At 42.1% G+C, this 17602-nt stretch overlaps 2 protein-coding genes across 2 annotated transcripts in view; one reads left to right on the forward strand and one right to left on the reverse strand.

Annotated features, from left to right (window-relative positions):
* Positions 1 to 17602, reverse strand: part of cacna1db (calcium channel, voltage-dependent, L type, alpha 1D subunit, b) — a gene marked incomplete at its 3' end in the record, with an annotated part of 98154 nt that overhangs the window by 40098 nt on the left and 40454 nt on the right. Inside the window, exons 8-11 of the mRNA XM_084070447.1 lie at positions 16303 to 16406; positions 15786 to 15955; positions 2206 to 2280; positions 689 to 776 (exon numbers count right to left, since the gene is read on the reverse strand). Coding sequence (XP_083926573.1) covers positions 689 to 776; positions 2206 to 2280; positions 15786 to 15955; positions 16303 to 16406 — 437 coding nt within the window. The remainder of the gene's footprint in view (positions 1 to 688; positions 777 to 2205; positions 2281 to 15785; positions 15956 to 16302; positions 16407 to 17602) is intronic.
* LOC311054467 (collagen alpha-1(XIV) chain-like) lies at positions 9309 to 13391 on the forward strand. The gene is made up of 4 exons (XM_084070448.1): positions 9309 to 10236; positions 10904 to 11227; positions 12240 to 12337; positions 12538 to 13391. The coding sequence occupies exons 1-4, from the start codon at positions 9609 to 9611 to the stop codon at positions 12691 to 12693; spliced, it is 1206 nt and encodes a 401-aa protein (XP_083926574.1). The 5' UTR covers positions 9309 to 9608; the 3' UTR covers positions 12694 to 13391.

Below are 17602 nucleotides of genomic sequence, written 5' to 3' on the forward strand. Positions count from 1 at the left end.
GAGAGAGACAGAGAGAGACAGAGAGAGAGAGAGAGAGTGGTAGTGGTAGTGGTAGTAAAATAAGGAATCCTAGGAAAAATTACAAATAAAGAGTTCCCAGTAGATCAGAGCGCATAAAATAGACAAGGTGGGAACCCATATAGTGCAAATATGCACAAAACAAAGATGCTTATTCGCTATTTGTTATTAATGGCCCCTGGTGGCTGTTATAGCGCCACCAGGAGGCCGATTTTTGCACAAAAAAAATGTATATTACTCCTACAAATTTTGTCATGCCGATCGCAATCGGTACACATCATCTCTAGAAGGATCTGTCAGATTTAGCATATTCCATGTTGATTGGCTAAGATTGGCTTCCATAGTTTTGGATAAAATGCCTCAAATCAAGAACGCAGCGTCCGATTGCCGTGAAACATTACTGGCCCACAATTAAGCTACCTGCCCTGGCGGAGACCTGTGCTCCGAGGAACACACTTTTCTAGTTAACATATTTTTCTGGTCAGATGGGTCGGTAAAAAAAAAAGAAACCTGACCTGCACATCACTAATGGTTAGAGTAACATTTAACTATTTAGCTATGTCTCTTGTCAAAGTGGTCCTTGAGCAAGGCACTTTCAAGTCATTGTAGGTTCCTCTACATGTTGCTGAGGCTAATATTCTAAAATGCACGTGTCAAATGCCGGACTCACCAGAGAGGGCCGCAGCAGGGGACTTTGTCATTCTTTCCATTCTGGTTTTCCGTGTTCACCGACTCGGTGTCACTAGTGGGCATGCTCGCTGTGACATCACACAAAAAAACAGGAAGCAGAGTGAGACGTGATGATGGTACTGCTGGTCACTGTTTACCTGCACCTTATCCCATACTGAAATGAAACATGAGACATCATGTATTTCATTACATATATACTGTATTTTATAGAAAATATATGGGTTACTATTTACGGGGCCCAGAATATATTCCCAAATATATTGTTTGGCAAATACCCGTAAATGAAGAATGTTATAGTTTAGAAAATGGGAAGTCTATAGATTTGCAAGTAATTGTATACATTTTCCAGTGGGGTGGTAAATCATATGTATGTCCCCTTTGAAATACCAGATGGTTGGGACGTTCAGAAAGAAGTATAGCACATTTAAGCATCATCTAAATCTTCTGGCCCCTTCTAATTTATAAGAACACATAGCAACCGGCTAAGATATAAGATTACATGTTTCAATGTGTATAATATATTGTGACAAAAAAGACCAGCCAAAATTATTTATTTCGTTATTTAAAAAATAAATAAAAAAGATTAGGGACATTATTTATTAAAGGTTTGCATCCTATAGAATTACATGCTACTATAAATAATCACACAATCATAATCACAGCTGCATATCACAAACATGCATCAAAATATCCTTTATAGTATACTGCAACATGCATCAAAATATTCTTTATTATACTGCAACGGAGAGAAGGGATTCAATACAACATTGCTTACAAATGAGTGATGATGCCAAGGAAAGATCTCACACATGGGTCCTTTAATCACTTCACCCTGTCTAAACTGTGTTATTTAGCAGCTTAAATAACACCCTTCCTTTGGATCCATACTGTACTGCTAAGGACTGAATTTCACAATGTCTTCTCACCTGTGTTTCCCTCTCTCCATAAACTATGTTATCTGTCTCATTAAAGAGAAAACGACAAACAGTCTGAACAACAGTAGCTTTCTAAAAAGTTACTGTATGAGAAGTGAATAATTGAGAAACCTACAATACACTACAGGTGTTGCAAATGCTTGTTGATTCAGTAATGCAGTGGTTCTTCCGTTGTTGTTTGTCAGGGAATGCCTGCAGTTTCATATATATCAGAAACACTTGACTGGGCGTAACTAAAGTAAACAATACATGTCCTCCTGGTGATGAAGATGATGATGGCAATGACCTATGATACTGTAAATGCAAATATGACGAGCACAAGCAAGCAGAGGCAGGGAAACATGCTAGCACTCAAAAGATGAACCGTCTATCCACTCATGTATTTTCTCATGCACACATACAGTATGTGCATGCCATGTACATACACGCACGCAGTACACACAAATACACATGCGTCGCAGATACTCCAACAAAATACACATAAGCATGTACATGAGTGCTGACGTATCCAAGCATGCATAAAAACACATACGCAGAAGAAGGCACACATACACACATTTACCCTGTGTTTCAGTAGACTGGGAGAACCAGCCAAATTTCTCTTTCTTCTTCTCAGTGAGGTTAGCTAGCGTGACCCCTGGGTATTAGAAACATGCAGTTTACACAGCCAGACAGCAGAGTTAGCAGCGTGTTAGTATACAGCAGAGATATAACGAGAGAGGAAGAGTAAAGAGACAACTACAATACAGAGATGCCATATACCGGCATTGAGTATAACAAAATTATGTGAGGGTGGTACTGTTTATCAAAGGCACACGTTTGGACACACAGCAGCAGATACAGATTAAAAGGATGGGCCTAACGTAAAGGGTAAATCCACAAGAAATCTTTTACTGCATTTTATTTTAAAATCAGTACAGTATGTGTGCTCTATCCAGTCGACTTCAAATGAAGGGTCAGGTCATTACATGGCTCTCAATAATACATTTTTGTCAAACCATTATCAGTAGTGCCTAATCTCATCTAAAGTTAAGTAATTAATCCCATGCCTAAACTTATTCTTAATTCCTGGCTACAAAGCCAAGGTGTGGCTGCCCCAAAAACCTCTGATAAAGCAAATACTGTACATGAATTAATTAAAAATAAGCTGAATTCATGCAAATGCTTAGTAGGGAAAATGTAACCAAAATGAGTAGACCTACTGTTGTGCGTTTAGAAGCAGCTCTGTTCATTTAGTCAATTTGCATCAGACAGATAATGTAAGCCAAATGTTCCTCAACCAACTACAGTTATCATAACACTGTGCACGGTGTACAGTCACCTACAGAGAGACAGAAGTAGAGAAACTATGATGAAGGCAAAAGCTCTATTGTGCATTGTGACTATAACAGGTAAGTGCTATTAATAGTCTGCTGTGTTACTGTCAATATGAGTCATGACTATCAGATAAACTGGGCCAAATTGCTAATATTTTGGATTATTCTATGGTAAATATTAACCAAACCATGCACAATCAAACAATACTGCATTCTTGTCACTAATGGTGTTTCTATTCTCGGCTGCTTTTACTTTCACCTCCATGAAGTCTAATGCACATTTTCAGATATGCAGACATGCAGACAATTAAGTATATATTCTATTGTATATATTTTCTTATCCTAGGGCTGTGTACCTTCTCATTATGTCACACTCGTGAGTACCACTTTGTATATGAAAAAAGGAACTGGACTGATGCTCAGCAATACTGCAGGGAGATGTTCACAGACCTGGCTACTATAGACAGCATGGAGGACGTAAAGACACTAAATGATATGGTGGACTTACAAAGCTTGGCCAATCCTGATGCCAACTATGTAAATATGTCTAAAAATGTCTTCCCTTTTCTGCCTTCTTTTACATTATATGCTATTTCCTGTTTTTTTTAATTATATATATTTTTTTGGGGGGTGGGGGGCTTCTGCCTTTATTGATAGTATACTATACAGTAGATAGACAGGAAACAATGAGAGAGACGGGGAAAGACACGAAGCAAAGGTCGTCGGGATCGGGATTCAAACCCGACGTGCTGTCAGACTGCATTAGAGCCTATATGTGGTATGTGCCTGGACCTGGACCCTTTCGTAATTATTTTTTAGGAGTTATTCTGTATGTAGTAAGTCAAGAGAGCTACTACCTCTATACACATTATGTTTTTGACACTTGCTTTGGCAATATATGTTTTCTCATGCCAATAAAGCTCCTTTACATTGAATTGAATTGAGTCAAGTAAGAGAGGGAAGGCAGATCAGACATCCCACTTTGCAGTTTCACTCTGCCCTGACAAAAAAGCTGCCTACTTTTGTTTTTTCTTCCCCTACTCCGTATCCATAATCTGTATCCCTCCAAAGACTACATTTTACATCCCAAACAAAACATGATAGACAGTTTGTTTTTGTTAACCTAAAACTAAATCAGTCTATAGTCTTTTTTTTTTTTTTAAGATTTGTTTTTGGTATTTTTTTATTTTATTTGAGAGGGACAGGGAAAGTATGTCGACAGGAAGAATGGGGAGAGAGATGGGGGAAGACATGCAGCAAAGGCCGTCGGGAACGGGACGCGAACCCGCGGCACGCTGCTATTAAGGATTTTCAACCAGGGTGCCTAGACCGCGACGCCACAGTCTAGGCCCAGTCTATAGTCTTTATCACAGTAACTTCTGTGGTAAACTGTTAAGCCATACCAACTACCTTTATTAGATTATTTATGTGTAATTCATTTTAAGGGAGCCTGGATAGGCCTGTATGGTGACATCAGTTGGAGATGGTCACTGGCAGGTGAACGGTTTTACAGAGACGCAGTGGAACAGAATTTCAGGAAATGGGGTTCTGGACAACCAAACAATGGACCAGGGCTTTGTACAGTCATGGATTCTAATGGTGAATGGCATGATTACGACTGTGCAGAACGTTCTTTTGCAGTCTGCTTCAAGGACATAGGTGAGATGTTTTTGTTATTGTAATTTATTTTTGTTGTTGTGAATGTGTCACTATCTAAGACATAAAGTATATATTTAAAAAATAGAGAGAGAGAGAGAGAGAGAGAGAGAGAGAGAGACAGAGAGAGAGAGAGAGAGAGAGAGAGAGAGAATATAGTGCCAGCTTTTCACCACACTAGCGAGTCCATTCAATTGCTTTCCAGAGAGGGAGCGAGAGAGATAGTTGGGTTTTTTCCAACATTGCATTCATAATTTTCCGTTGCTTACTACTCATGGCCTATAGGAAGTAGCGTCCGGGTCCAAAACCAAGTTCAAGATCAATGTGATTGCTGCTTCCAAGCCGTAGGCTATTGTAGGCTAGCCCATATAGGAAATAATCTCCAATGAAATGATCAACGGACCAGAGAGAGAGAGGGAAAGAGTTTAGACTACTAGCGCTTAGACACAAGCGAACGGACAGGTAATAAGGCTAGAGGTTCGGTTTAGCTCAGCAAGTAACAAATTAGACAATTCAACTTTTTCTTATCCTTTGTAATTGTGTACATGAGAGAAAATGTTACGATTAATTAGATAGATACAGTGGCCTACAACATTACAAGGCAAATAAAAGAAAATGACATAAGTATAGCGAGGGGATTAGATGCAGCTGTGCATAATTGATAAAATAAGCAATACATTGAACACAAGCTCAGATGATTCCAGAAGGAGAGTGACAGGAGAGGAGGAGAGAGGGAGGTAGGGAGGGAGACAGAATAGGGAGAATCTTAGCCCAACCCTTCCGTCCCGCTGGTCAACCCAACAAATACATGCCAATTAAGTATTATTAACAACAGCGATTTGCTGGCCTGTCACACCAATTTGGGCAGTGCTGATCAGCAGCCTGGTACTGTGGACCAACTTCCTAGTTCACTAGAAACACAGAAGACCGCATGTCCCAGGAAATGCAGATTGCATTGCCTGAACACACACTTGTCCTTGTTGAACTTCAGTCCAGACTACTTGCCTGTCTCTAGGATGCACTTCAGCCACGAGTCATGCTCTGCCATCGTTTTGCCATACACCACTATATCATCATGTAAATTGTTCTCTAAGCTATGGTGATACCAAAACATAAATGCTTAAAACAGTAATAGTCAAATGGATAGTAGCCACTCTCACAATGCACTGGAATTTGTCAAACTCCACTGGCTATGTCGATTGACGAGAACACTGTAGCTCCTGTGAGCTTGGCTATTGTCTCTGTCTATGTGGTGTGTAACATGAATCTCAATCTGTTTCATTACATGTGTTCATAAGCTTCCTAAGGTCAACACAAATTATTAATGGTGAAGTTAGTTTTGAATAATAATCTTGCTACCATAACTGACGGCCACAGTCATGGAGTGTACACGAGTGTATCGCCTCAATGGCCAAGCAGACACATGGCCCAACTAACTCCACATTTTCCCCCAAAATTCCTCAATATTCTGCCTGTCAAACCAGCTGCTTCGCATCCCATCACTGTACTTGCAGGATGTACAATTAATATCAAACGCATTATGCTCCAATACTTATGCAAATCACTTCGCCAACACAAAATTCACGTCCGGGTCTTTCTTTTCACCAGCCAATCACCTTTCACGTTGCCACGTCCGTTGCCACGTCGCGCTGACGTACGCTAAACAAGCGCTGCCGTGCGCACTATGCGAACGAGCCCAAAGGCGCGCAAAAACAAGCCGACCATTGCTTAGACACAAAGTCAGACCTGGCAACGCAGCCTACGCCAATCATGTGTGAGAGATCTACAAGCTATGGGGTAGAGACGCCGTGTGCCATGCACCGTATCTTAGCAACAACGAAAGCGCTCACTCTCATTGGTCCTGTCACGCTAAGAGCAGTTTCCAGACAATGGCATTCCAGAGAGCTTGCTGTAGTGTTTACATCTATCTATGGCTGGAGCCATCAGTCAGTCGCAGCGACGAACGCCTTGCGCGTCTACACAAAACTTTACCACACCAAACTGTGCACGCAGCCATGGGACCAAAAAAAAACAACCTGGCCCAACGCACATGCAACGCTACGCGACTTCGTGTGGCTCGCGCATCAGCAGCAACAACAGGTAATTACTTTGTTATTTCTTTCACTTGCTAAGACATTACTTCAACGTGTGTGTGTGTGCTCTCATTATTAAAAGACGCCTCCACCTCACCATTCGTGTGTCCACACGCACTGTTGTCAGTCACAAACACACACAAACAGCGCCCATCTCCACACACATTCCTGTGTGTGTGTGTGTGTGTGTGTGTGTGTGTGTGTGTGTGTGTGTGTGTGTGTGTGTGTGTGTGTGTGTGTACGCGCGCACACACACGCATCGCAAAAACACACGGCCGCCACTTTCACCAGATTGTACAGGGTCACACATTTCCATAACACCCTCCACCCAAACCGAAACATCACTACAATACACGACGCCTCCGTTGGTAGGTGTGTGTGTGTGTGTGTGTGTGTGTGCGCGCGCACACGCAAATAACTTCAACGTGCGTGTGTGTCTCTGTGTGTGTGTGTGTGTAGGCCCGGATTGGCCGTCGGGAGGACCGGGACTATTCCCGGTGGCCTGCCCTCTAGTGGCCTGCCTAAAAAAATAAATAAAAAAAAAATGTTTTTTTTTTTTTTTTTTTTTTTTTTGCATCAAAAAAAAATATCAGGTCAGGCCAGCCATCCACAGCCAGCGCGGCGCTTAAGTGATGCAGCAAAAAAAAATCTCTCCTAAGCACAGGCCAGGCCAACCACAGTCAATTTCAATTCAATGCAGTCAGTGTTGCTTGCAGCTCAGTGCAGCTGCGGGCCTCCCCCCTACCTTTAACCCCCAAAAAGGCCCCCCTTTTGTAAGGCCCCCCAAAAATAAGGCCCCCCCAAAAAAGGGCCCCCCAAAAAAAACGGCGCGCGCTACGCGCGCGCAGGGTGGCCTGGGTGGGCGTGTATCTCCCGGCCAGATTTGGAGTCCCACTCCGGCCCTGTGTGTGTGTGTGTGTGTGTGTGTGTGTGTGTGTGTGTGTGTGTGTCTGTGTGTGTGTCTGTGTGTGTGTGTGTGTGTGTGTGTGTGTGTGTGTGTGTGTGTGCAGCACTGTGCGTGTTCTGATCATTAAAAGACGCGTCCAACTCACCATTCCTGTGTCCACATGCACTGTTGTGCAAACACACAAAAACAGCCGCCATTTCCACACACATTCCTTTGTGTGTGTGTGTGTGTGTGTGTGTGTGTGTGTGTGTGTGTGTGTGTGTGTGTGTGTGTGTGTGTGTGTGTGTGTGTGTGTGTGTGTGTGTGTGTGTGTGTGTGTGTGTGTACGCGCGCGCACACACGCGCCTCACAAAAACACACCGCCATTTTGACCTGATTCTACAGGGTCACACATTCCCCTATAACACCCGCCACCAACACCGAAACATTACTTCAATACACAACGTCTCCGTTGGTAGGTGTGTGACACACGCACGTCGCAAACACACACACACAGCGGCCACTTTCACCAGACTGTACAGGGTCCCACATTTCTGTATAACACCCGCCACCGAAAAAATGTATGATGACTCATTGTATTATTATTTGCTTATTCGATAATGATTATACATGCCCCATGATTATTATAAGATCATATATCTTAATCAAATATTATAATCATATGATATAATTAATCATCATAACTTATTAATACTCATAATAAAATAACAATATTAAATAACAATATATTGCCCATTTCCCCCCAGCCATTTCGCCATTTAGATATGTATATATATATATAGAGAGAGAGATACACAGAGATAGAGATAGAGATAGAGAGATAGACAGATAGATAGATAGATAGATAGATAGATAGATATCCAGTAAAGTGCAGTACTTGAGCACATGTAGTTATTTACTCACCTCTGTAATTTAATTCATGACTCCCAGGATCCATTCTCTTTTGGACTCCTCTTAGGACATGCTTATGTGTCCTACAGACTACGATAGGCTACTTTACAGGTCACACTTGGACCATTGATAGGCAGGAGTAGCCAGCTTTAGCTTTGTAAAAGGTGTGAATGGCCCAGCCAATGTATCACTTCAGTAACGTCACTGGCGGCCGCCGGCTGTGTCTATTGTTGTCGGAGCAGAATTCATTTTGCAAATCTTCACTGACCGGGCCATGGCCCCACTAGCCCTCATGACGCTACGCCAGTGATCGGCGCTGCCAAGTGGTCTCTACGTGGACGTGGGCGCTAGATGTGAGGCCGGCGAAGCCGGCCGAACTTCTAGTAATAATAACCCAACAAGTACCCAAAGACGCTTTACATGGGGGGAGGATTCTCAGATGAATGCACTAACTAATTTCCTTGTACCGATTAAACATTCTCTTCTGAACAGTCAAGTGACCATTCAAGAAAGTAGATCTAAATGAAATCTGTGATGCAAAATACAAATGAATTGTCCCTGCTCTTTAGTATGTACCACAGACACCAAGGCTGACATCGTCTTCTTAGTGGATGGCTCTGGGAGCATCGGCGCAGATAACTTTCAGAAGGTCCGGCAGTTCATCCACAGCTTCACTGACGGCCTGGACATTGGTTCCGACAAAGTACGTGTTGGCCTGGCACAATACAGTGATGTGACATATCAGGAGTTCCTACTGAAAGATCACACAGACAAAAGATCTCTACTCCAGCAAGTGGACAGGCTCCCCTACCGAGAGGGAGGCACCGCCACAGGTAAAGGCATCACTTTCCTCCTGACTCATTACTTCACAAAGGAGGCTGGAAGCCGCGCTGACGAGCGGGTACCTCAGATCGCTGTGGTGATCACAGATGGTGACTCATCAGATGACGTTGTGGGGCCGTCCCAGCTCCTGAGGAAGCAGGGTGCCATTGTGTTTGCCATCGGAGTGGGGTCCTTTAATGAGGATCAACTCAAGTCCATCGCCAACCAGCCCCATGAACAGTTTCTTTTCAAAATTGATAGCTTCCAGGCTCTACAGAAAATGACTGAAGGTCTGCTGTCGACTGTGTGTGCCTCTGTTTCTGCATTGGCAACCTGTGAGAAACAGGCCGACCTAGTCATGTTGATTGATCAGTCCAGCAGTATTGACCCCAACGATTACACAGTCATGAAGAAATTCATGACAGACCTGGTAGACAGCTTCAACGTCAGTGAGGAGTTTGTCCGGGTAGGAGTTGCACAGTTCAGCAGCTCTCCTCGGAAGGAGTTTTATCTCAACGAGTTCTACAACACAATGGCATTGAACAACCAGATCCTTGCCATGAGCCAACTCGGAGAAGGCAGAAACGTTGGACGCGCTCTAGCATTCATTCAGGACTACTTTCAAGCATCACGAGGCAGTCGCATTTCACAAAGAATTTCCCAGACCCTGGTGCTGATAACGGACGGCCGTTCACAGGATGATGTGGAGGATGCGGCCGCAACCCTACGAGCTCAGGGAATAGAGGTGTTAGCCATCGGTGTCGGAGACCCGGATGACCTGGCGCTTCTGAATATCACTGGCAGCTCTGAGCGGTTATTCACAGTGCAGAATTTCAGCTCCTTGGCCAACATCAGGCAGAAGGTGGTTAATACCATATGTAATTCTACACACTTCCCAGGCCGACCTGGTACGTTTTTCTTTTTTTCTCAACCCTTTTTATAGTCTTAATGTTATTAAGGCATAGACATACACAAAGAACACTCCCTACACTAACTAGGTATCAGACACAAATGATACATGAATAAAGAAAAAAACCCTAACATAAAATAAAAAAAAGACAGATTACCAGATATTCGATTTATATACAGTCATACACTAAAGGTTTAGTTTAGTTTATTTGGCGGAAATGGCTCAGGAGGTAGAGTGGCCACTTGGGAAACCTGGAGGGTTCCTGAGTCGATCCCTGTGTTACTGTTGAAGTGTCCTTGAGCAAGACACTGAACCCCTAACTGCTCCTGATGAGCAGGCTTGTTCCTTACTGCCTTGCATGTATATTCCTCTGCCGTCGGTGTGTGAATATGTGTGTGAAAGTGTGAATGTAATGCACATTGTAAAGCGCTTTGGATAAAGGCGCTATGTTTATCCTTATCCTTAGGATCCTGTTTAGAGGCCCATCAACTTGTGACTAAAATTTGTGTTCGATGGGACCCTCCATTATTGGCCCATAAAAGCTAAATGCTAGATAGAGCATTTCTTTTTTTAGAAAGGTTTGCTGATTAAGCCACCTAAGCATCCCATGCTATATTCATTCTGTGTACAGGAACTGACTGTAATATTATTTTCTGAGCCAACAGGGAAATATACCCTCATTGAGAAGTTGCTAACATGGGACGAGGCTCAGCGGTACTGCAGGGAAAACTACACAGACCTGGCCAGTGTGAGGAACCAGACTGAGCATGAGGAGATACAGAATATTAAAGGCCAACGTTGGAGCTGGATAGGCCTGTTTCGAGACTCCTGGAAGTGGTCCGATGGGAGCAGCTACTCATTCAGGGACTGGAATACAGGGGAACCAAACGGTCCAAAGGAGAAATGTGTTTCCCTGGAGTTTGGCTCAGGGTCCAAATGGGCAGACTGGTATTGTGAACGGATATGTGCTTTCATCTGCTACAGCAATGGTAAGAGATGACCCACGGTTGCATTGGTTATAAAGTGCTGCGTTTACAGTAGTAAAGTCTTAAAACCTGGGTTCCCTTGCCAAACATAAGCCTATGAGAGTTTCAGTTTGTTCTATGACATAAATAACATCCGTTAACATCTCAAAATAAGCATTGTTATGTGCTTTAAAGAAAATCATTTAAACTTAATAAATAAATGTGTTAAATAAACATAAATAAACAAACATAAATTACATCCGTTAAAGGCCGTGCAACAGATAATTTTAAATGCTGGCTGTAAAATACTGTAATTTGGCATTCTCACAAACAATAAATCTATTTTATAAATGTTGGGAAAAGGGGTTTGAACAGCTAAATTTGCCCCACCCCCAAAATTCTGTCGAGTAGTTTTGTGAAGTCAGGAGTGGAAAAGGTCCAACCTGATAAACTCACTTAACTCCATATAAAAAATATATACTCCAAAACCAACTGCAGCGACCACACTGACTACAGGTAGCCTACCGATGAGAGATTACTGGCTGGATTGCCCTGAAACTTGTTCCTGATTGTGATGTTGAGATATCACATTATATCACTTGCTCTGTCATAGAATGCATAGGTGTTGTTGTACAAGAGTGCAGAAAGCCACTAGATGCTTAAGACACTGCAGGCAGGAAGCTACAGTAGGCTACACACCAGAAAAAGTACAGTATGACATGCAAATAAAATATAAAGTAGAGAGAGCAATAATTGGTATCAATATTTATTAAGGGGATTTTCGACCTGCTGAGTACACCTTTTTAGTTTTAAAACTGGAATCCATACTTTTTTAGAGAATATATTTTTATTAAAACCAATCTGTATGGTAGAGTTTGTTAATACAATCTAACTAACAACTGCGGTGGGAGGTGGTCTCCCTGCTCCCTGCTAGGGCCATTACTGGTTGACAAAAGAAAGGGTCCAACGTTTTGTGCAATATAATAAGAATAGAGTGCAATGTAAAGAAACTGACACTGAATATCTGTTTTCAAAGTTCAAGTGAAGAAACAAGAAGTGAGAATAAAACTGACCAAAACAAACTCCTCCCTGGATCTGAACAGCCCTGCAGTACAGGAGGCCATTTTGGAGCAGGTACAAGTAATACATATCTACTGAAACACAAGGCAAACTAAAATCCAACCAAATTCATGCATTGTATACCACTGCCTCCTTTGCCACTCATTGTTATGTTAAATATTTTACATTATCTTCCCTCAATGAATGAAGCTAAATAACACGGAAATGACGACCAGATTCTGCACAGGAGATTATTTCTGATTTATGTCTCTCAGTTCAAACAGAGCCTGAAGGACAAGGGGGAAACATCCGACATCAAACTGAGGTGGGTGAAGCAGTCTGATGGGAAGATCTTCCACAAAGAAGACAAGAAGAAGAGGGAGAAGAAGAAAAGGGAGAGAAAGCCTGTTCTAACAAAGATGGAATTTTAATGAGGGGGGATCCAAAGGTCACCGGTTCCATCCACGCAATAGCATGTGTGTTCATAATCAGCCTCATGTCTGGACATCAGCATCAGCTGAATCTCTTAAAAGTAAATTATTCTGACTGACTATTTTGCTATTGCCTCTTCATGATAACTGTTTTATATTAGCAGGAAATGTCCTTATTATTACTGTTTTACTACTACTAATATTCGGGAATTTATAACCTTGTGCTGCAATCAATAACAAATAATGTTGGGGAGAGCAGAAGGGAGAGACAGGACAGGTGAAGTGAGAGACGGGGAGGAGGTGAAGGGAGAGATGGGGAGAGAGAGTGAAGTTCAGACGGAGGTAGAAACAGACAGTGCTTACATAAAGAGGATTTGGATTACTGCCCCGTAATTCCATATCAGTCATATGACTCATGGTGCTTCATTCTGGACAAGTCTGGGCAGACGGGAAGCCTGTGTGTACATGTGCGTGTGTGTTAGTACATGTGTATATGTTCTCTATGTGTGTGTGTGTGTGGGGTGCAGGTACTTCCATCTGACATACACAGTACACACACCTCTGAGTCTCCTACACTACATTATTACAACAGTAACCTTGTCATCACATCAAGTGAATCACCAGCTAAATGACTGTTTTAGTCATTCTAGTACTGTATTTGTCAGCTAGCAATAAAATAGTTATAAAAGTCTTCTCCACCTACCTGTAATCTGTATTCTTAGTACTTTACTACTTTGGACTTTTCTGTATTATTTATATTGATTGCACCGAGGTATGCTTCAAGAATGCCTTTTAGTTTTGTCCTCTATTGTCATCTTTGGTTTGATATTATTGAATTGTGGTTGAATATTGGCCATGATCCCATGATGTTTATAAGGGTGTGTGTTGTATGATTAAGTTTTCTCTGTTTATTTTCTTGTACTGAGTTTATTTCCTAGGACTCTGTATGTGGTATCTCTAAGTGACTTGTAATGTCCTGTTCATGAATGTAATCACACTTTAACTCGAAAGGAATTGCGTTTATCCATGATTTAATAAAGGATTTTTAGTTTGTAATCAGAGTGCCTTGTTTCTCTTCCAGACTGACAACCTTCTAATGTGTCTGATATCATTGAACAGCACTTCAACATCATTACCACAGCCCTCCCAATATTGTTCTTCAAAACACTGTCTTGCTTTCATGATTTGTAAATGTCATTGCCCAGTTCAGGTGAGAAATATAGTTTTGAAGCTTTTACCGGGTGCTCCAATACACACAATTGGTTGTGTTCACATTTTGGGGAGTCGGCTGAGGAGGATGAACTCTGTGGCTGCACTACACACTTCTACAGGTTAGTCACAATGCCAATTCTCCCACTGTGTAGTCCGTGTCACTGCTGAGTGCTGACCCCTACTGGTTGGTCTTGGGGAGCATCTCTACACACTCACGTGTCTAGATGCTCCCCTGACTCACCAGTCTCTTCTTTACACCTGATATTGAGGAATTTCATTGGGAGAGTATAACACATGTGGAGGAACATGCTAGCCTTCCTAGTTCCGCTCCCTGCTAAACAGGTGCCCCAACTAAATTGGGGGGGAAAATGGGAGGGGGGGTGGATTTCAGGTCTGGAAGACAGAAGAGCTTCACTTCTCTTCATTTTATGTCATGTAGTGACTGTTCTATTCATTTCAGTTCCATGAGTTAGTAAACATTTTGTTGGAAAACCACAATGGCTGTTCCCACAGCAACAACTAATCTCCTCAACGTCAGATCCAGAGATCACACATACTGTACATGAAGTACATACACTAGACACATGCACCCACACACGCATACACCTGCGCTGGTTGCACCCACCCCCGCTCATGCACACAGCATTAGTATTCAGTGTCACTGTCACGCACGTACGTACGCACGCGCACACACACACACACACACACACACACACACACACACACACACACACACACACACACACACACACACACACACACACACACACACACACACACACACACACACACACACACACACACACACACACACACACACTAGGGCTGTCAACTTTCCTCAGAAATGATATTCGAATATTGGTCTTAAAAATGTACAGATATTCAAATATATTCGATTATTATTATTATTATTATTATAAAAATATATATATTTAAAAAAAAAATATATATATATATATTTTGACAGAAACAATACAAAAAACAATGTATCGAGTGCTCGTATCCAATAAAACATATCTTTTGTTTGTTTTTATAACTTGATACATTGTTTTTTGTATTGTCCCTGTCAAAAAAAAAAAAAAAAAAAAAAAGGAAAATAATATTCGAGGAATATTCGATATTCAGGCACGCATGCTGGTGTTTACCTCTGTGTTGTCATGGTGACACAGCCAAGGCTACAGTACCTTGTTTAGAAAACAAGGTTCTTTTACATAATAAGAATGCTAGTCAGGCTCAAGTATTCATCTTAGACCCTAGAGTATACACAATACAACTGAGATATACCGTAGATAATAGATAAACCTTTTGCTAAAACCAAGCAACTGTTACAGCCCTCCACTCACTACCACACATCTTCATCTTCAAGAACTCGTAGCCTTGCATGCAGTACACAATACTCATATCTGAAGAGGAGTAGCATATCAACAAACATATGAGAGAAAGCACAGCAGAACCACCACGATGTGACTTGGCAACTAGGCAGCACCAACATTGGGTGCCCATAGCTGAGTGGGTAGAGAGGCAGTCTAGTAATCAGAAGGTTACCAGGTTTTGGATAAAAACTGAACATAATTATCAAGTAAGACAGGACAGAACAGAGATTATACATTTGTCTTGTCTCTTAAATAAGACACTTACAGTACACAGTAAAGTCTTAAGTTTTCATTTATCGATTTGTATCTCTACGATTGTACAAATGTAAATAAATGGATGGTTACAGATCCATTTGTTTCCAGTTGTACACTCTTAGAGTTAAATAAACACTCAGCAATTTACTGTGAAGTTCATTTAATTTACTGTGAAGTCAATAGACAAGGGAAGAGAACAGAACAGAACAGAACAGAACAGAACAGAGCAGAACAGAACAGAAAAGAACTCACGGCTCCGTTTGCCTTCCTCGTCTCCCTCCTCTTCATTCTCAGGGTCGATGTCTTCGGCCTGGGTGATCCAGTCCAGGTATCCTTTCAGGTCCTCCTCCAGCTGCTGTTTCTCACGTAGTTTCTGGAAGTCTCCCCGGGCCTTGGCCTTCTCTCGCTCTTTGGAGAATTCTCTGGAATGTACAACACGGAGGAGCGGTTAACAAGCCAACTAAAGGTATGCCCAGAGATTGTGTTGTGCTAAACCTAAACAGTAAAATCTGTTTATCTGTGTTCATTTATTTTATTTATACAGATGAAATCCTATTGAGATACAATATCTCTTTTACGAGGGATCCCTGTGTAGGGTAGCTGCAGCAGCAGTACAAAAAGTTGCAACTTACACAACATAAACAAACATTTACATAAAACAGAAACATTTTAAATAAGCTAAGAGTGCAAACAGTCATAAGGCATGATAAATAAAAGCACACTTTAGAAATTCAACACACACACACACACACACACACACAGAGCTTACCCGCTCAGGACACCCAAAACCAGGTTGAGAACGAAGAAGGATCCAAAGATGACTAGACTGACAAAGTACACCCAGGGCAGCTCAAAGCCCATGGCATCGTTCATCTAAACAAAAAAGACGAGAAGGTGGGAGAACTTTATATTATATCTTCATTTTAATTCATTGTACATTTATTTTCTTCATATAAGAAAGGACTCTTAGTCTCGGCCAGGCCGAAGACTATGTTTCCGCCCCTGTCCGTCCATGTGTCAGTGTGTGTTTTGCCGTGAAACTTTTGCACGCACATTCCCACTAGGCCAAGGAAGAAATGCTACCCTACATTTTTTAAATCGCCTCCATGGTGGCGCTATAACAGGCCAATTAACGCTTTGGCCTATAATTCTTGAACTGTAGGTCAGTTTTTTTCCCCTGGATTCCTTGGATCATGACGCAACTTATAGGCCCTATTTTGGCCAGATTACATTTTCTGCCATAGCACGTTTTTGTGGAAACACACTTTTTAATACTTTTCCTACAGATGTAGGAAAAGGATGTAGGATCCAAAACTCACAGAAATCGGCACACATACATTTCTGGGGTCATGTGATCAACATATTTTTCAGATCCCATTCTAATTGGCTAAGATTGCCTTCCAAAGTTTGCAGGGCCTGGGTACACAACCCGTCCTGGCGGAGACCTGTGCGCTCTAAGGAAGACTGTGCTAAAATTAAAGGAGAGGATTTCTCTTCTTTCTTTTTTCACTGCTGCTTGTGGAGTGCCTCCTTCCATCACCTTTACCACTTTAATAACTTTATTAGCATAGAATCACCATGGCAACACATGAATGAGAGTAGAAGAAAGATAGAGAGGGAGAGAGAGATTGAGAAAGAGAGAGGGAGAAAGAGGTGGAGACAGAGATTGAGAGTCAGATAGATATTAGGAGACCGTGAGGGAATAAGAGATAGACTAGAAAAAGTGCTCCATGGAGCACAGGTCTCCGCCAGGTCACGTCGTTATTGTGGCCTCCCGGTGGCGCTATAATAGGCCAATGTGAAAAGGGTGGCATTTCTTCCTCTGCCTAGTGGGAATGAGCGTGCATTCATGATTTGAGGCATTTTGTTGCAAAAATGTGTTTTGCTAAATTAGACCTGCTGGTGGCGCTATAACAGGCCAATGTGAAAAGGGTGGCATTTCTTCCTTGGCCTAGTGGGAATGTGCGTGCAAATTTTCACGGAAATCCCATGCTGCGTTCATGATTTGAGACATTTTGTTCAAAACGGACCAATCCTGCCAACTTTGGAAGCCAACCTTAGCCAATCAG

Source organism: Gymnoscopelus microlampas (assembly GCF_963454915.1).
Source record: "Gymnoscopelus microlampas genome assembly, chromosome: 10".
NCBI classification, from domain to species: domain Eukaryota; kingdom Metazoa; phylum Chordata; class Actinopteri; order Myctophiformes; family Myctophidae; genus Gymnoscopelus; species Gymnoscopelus microlampas.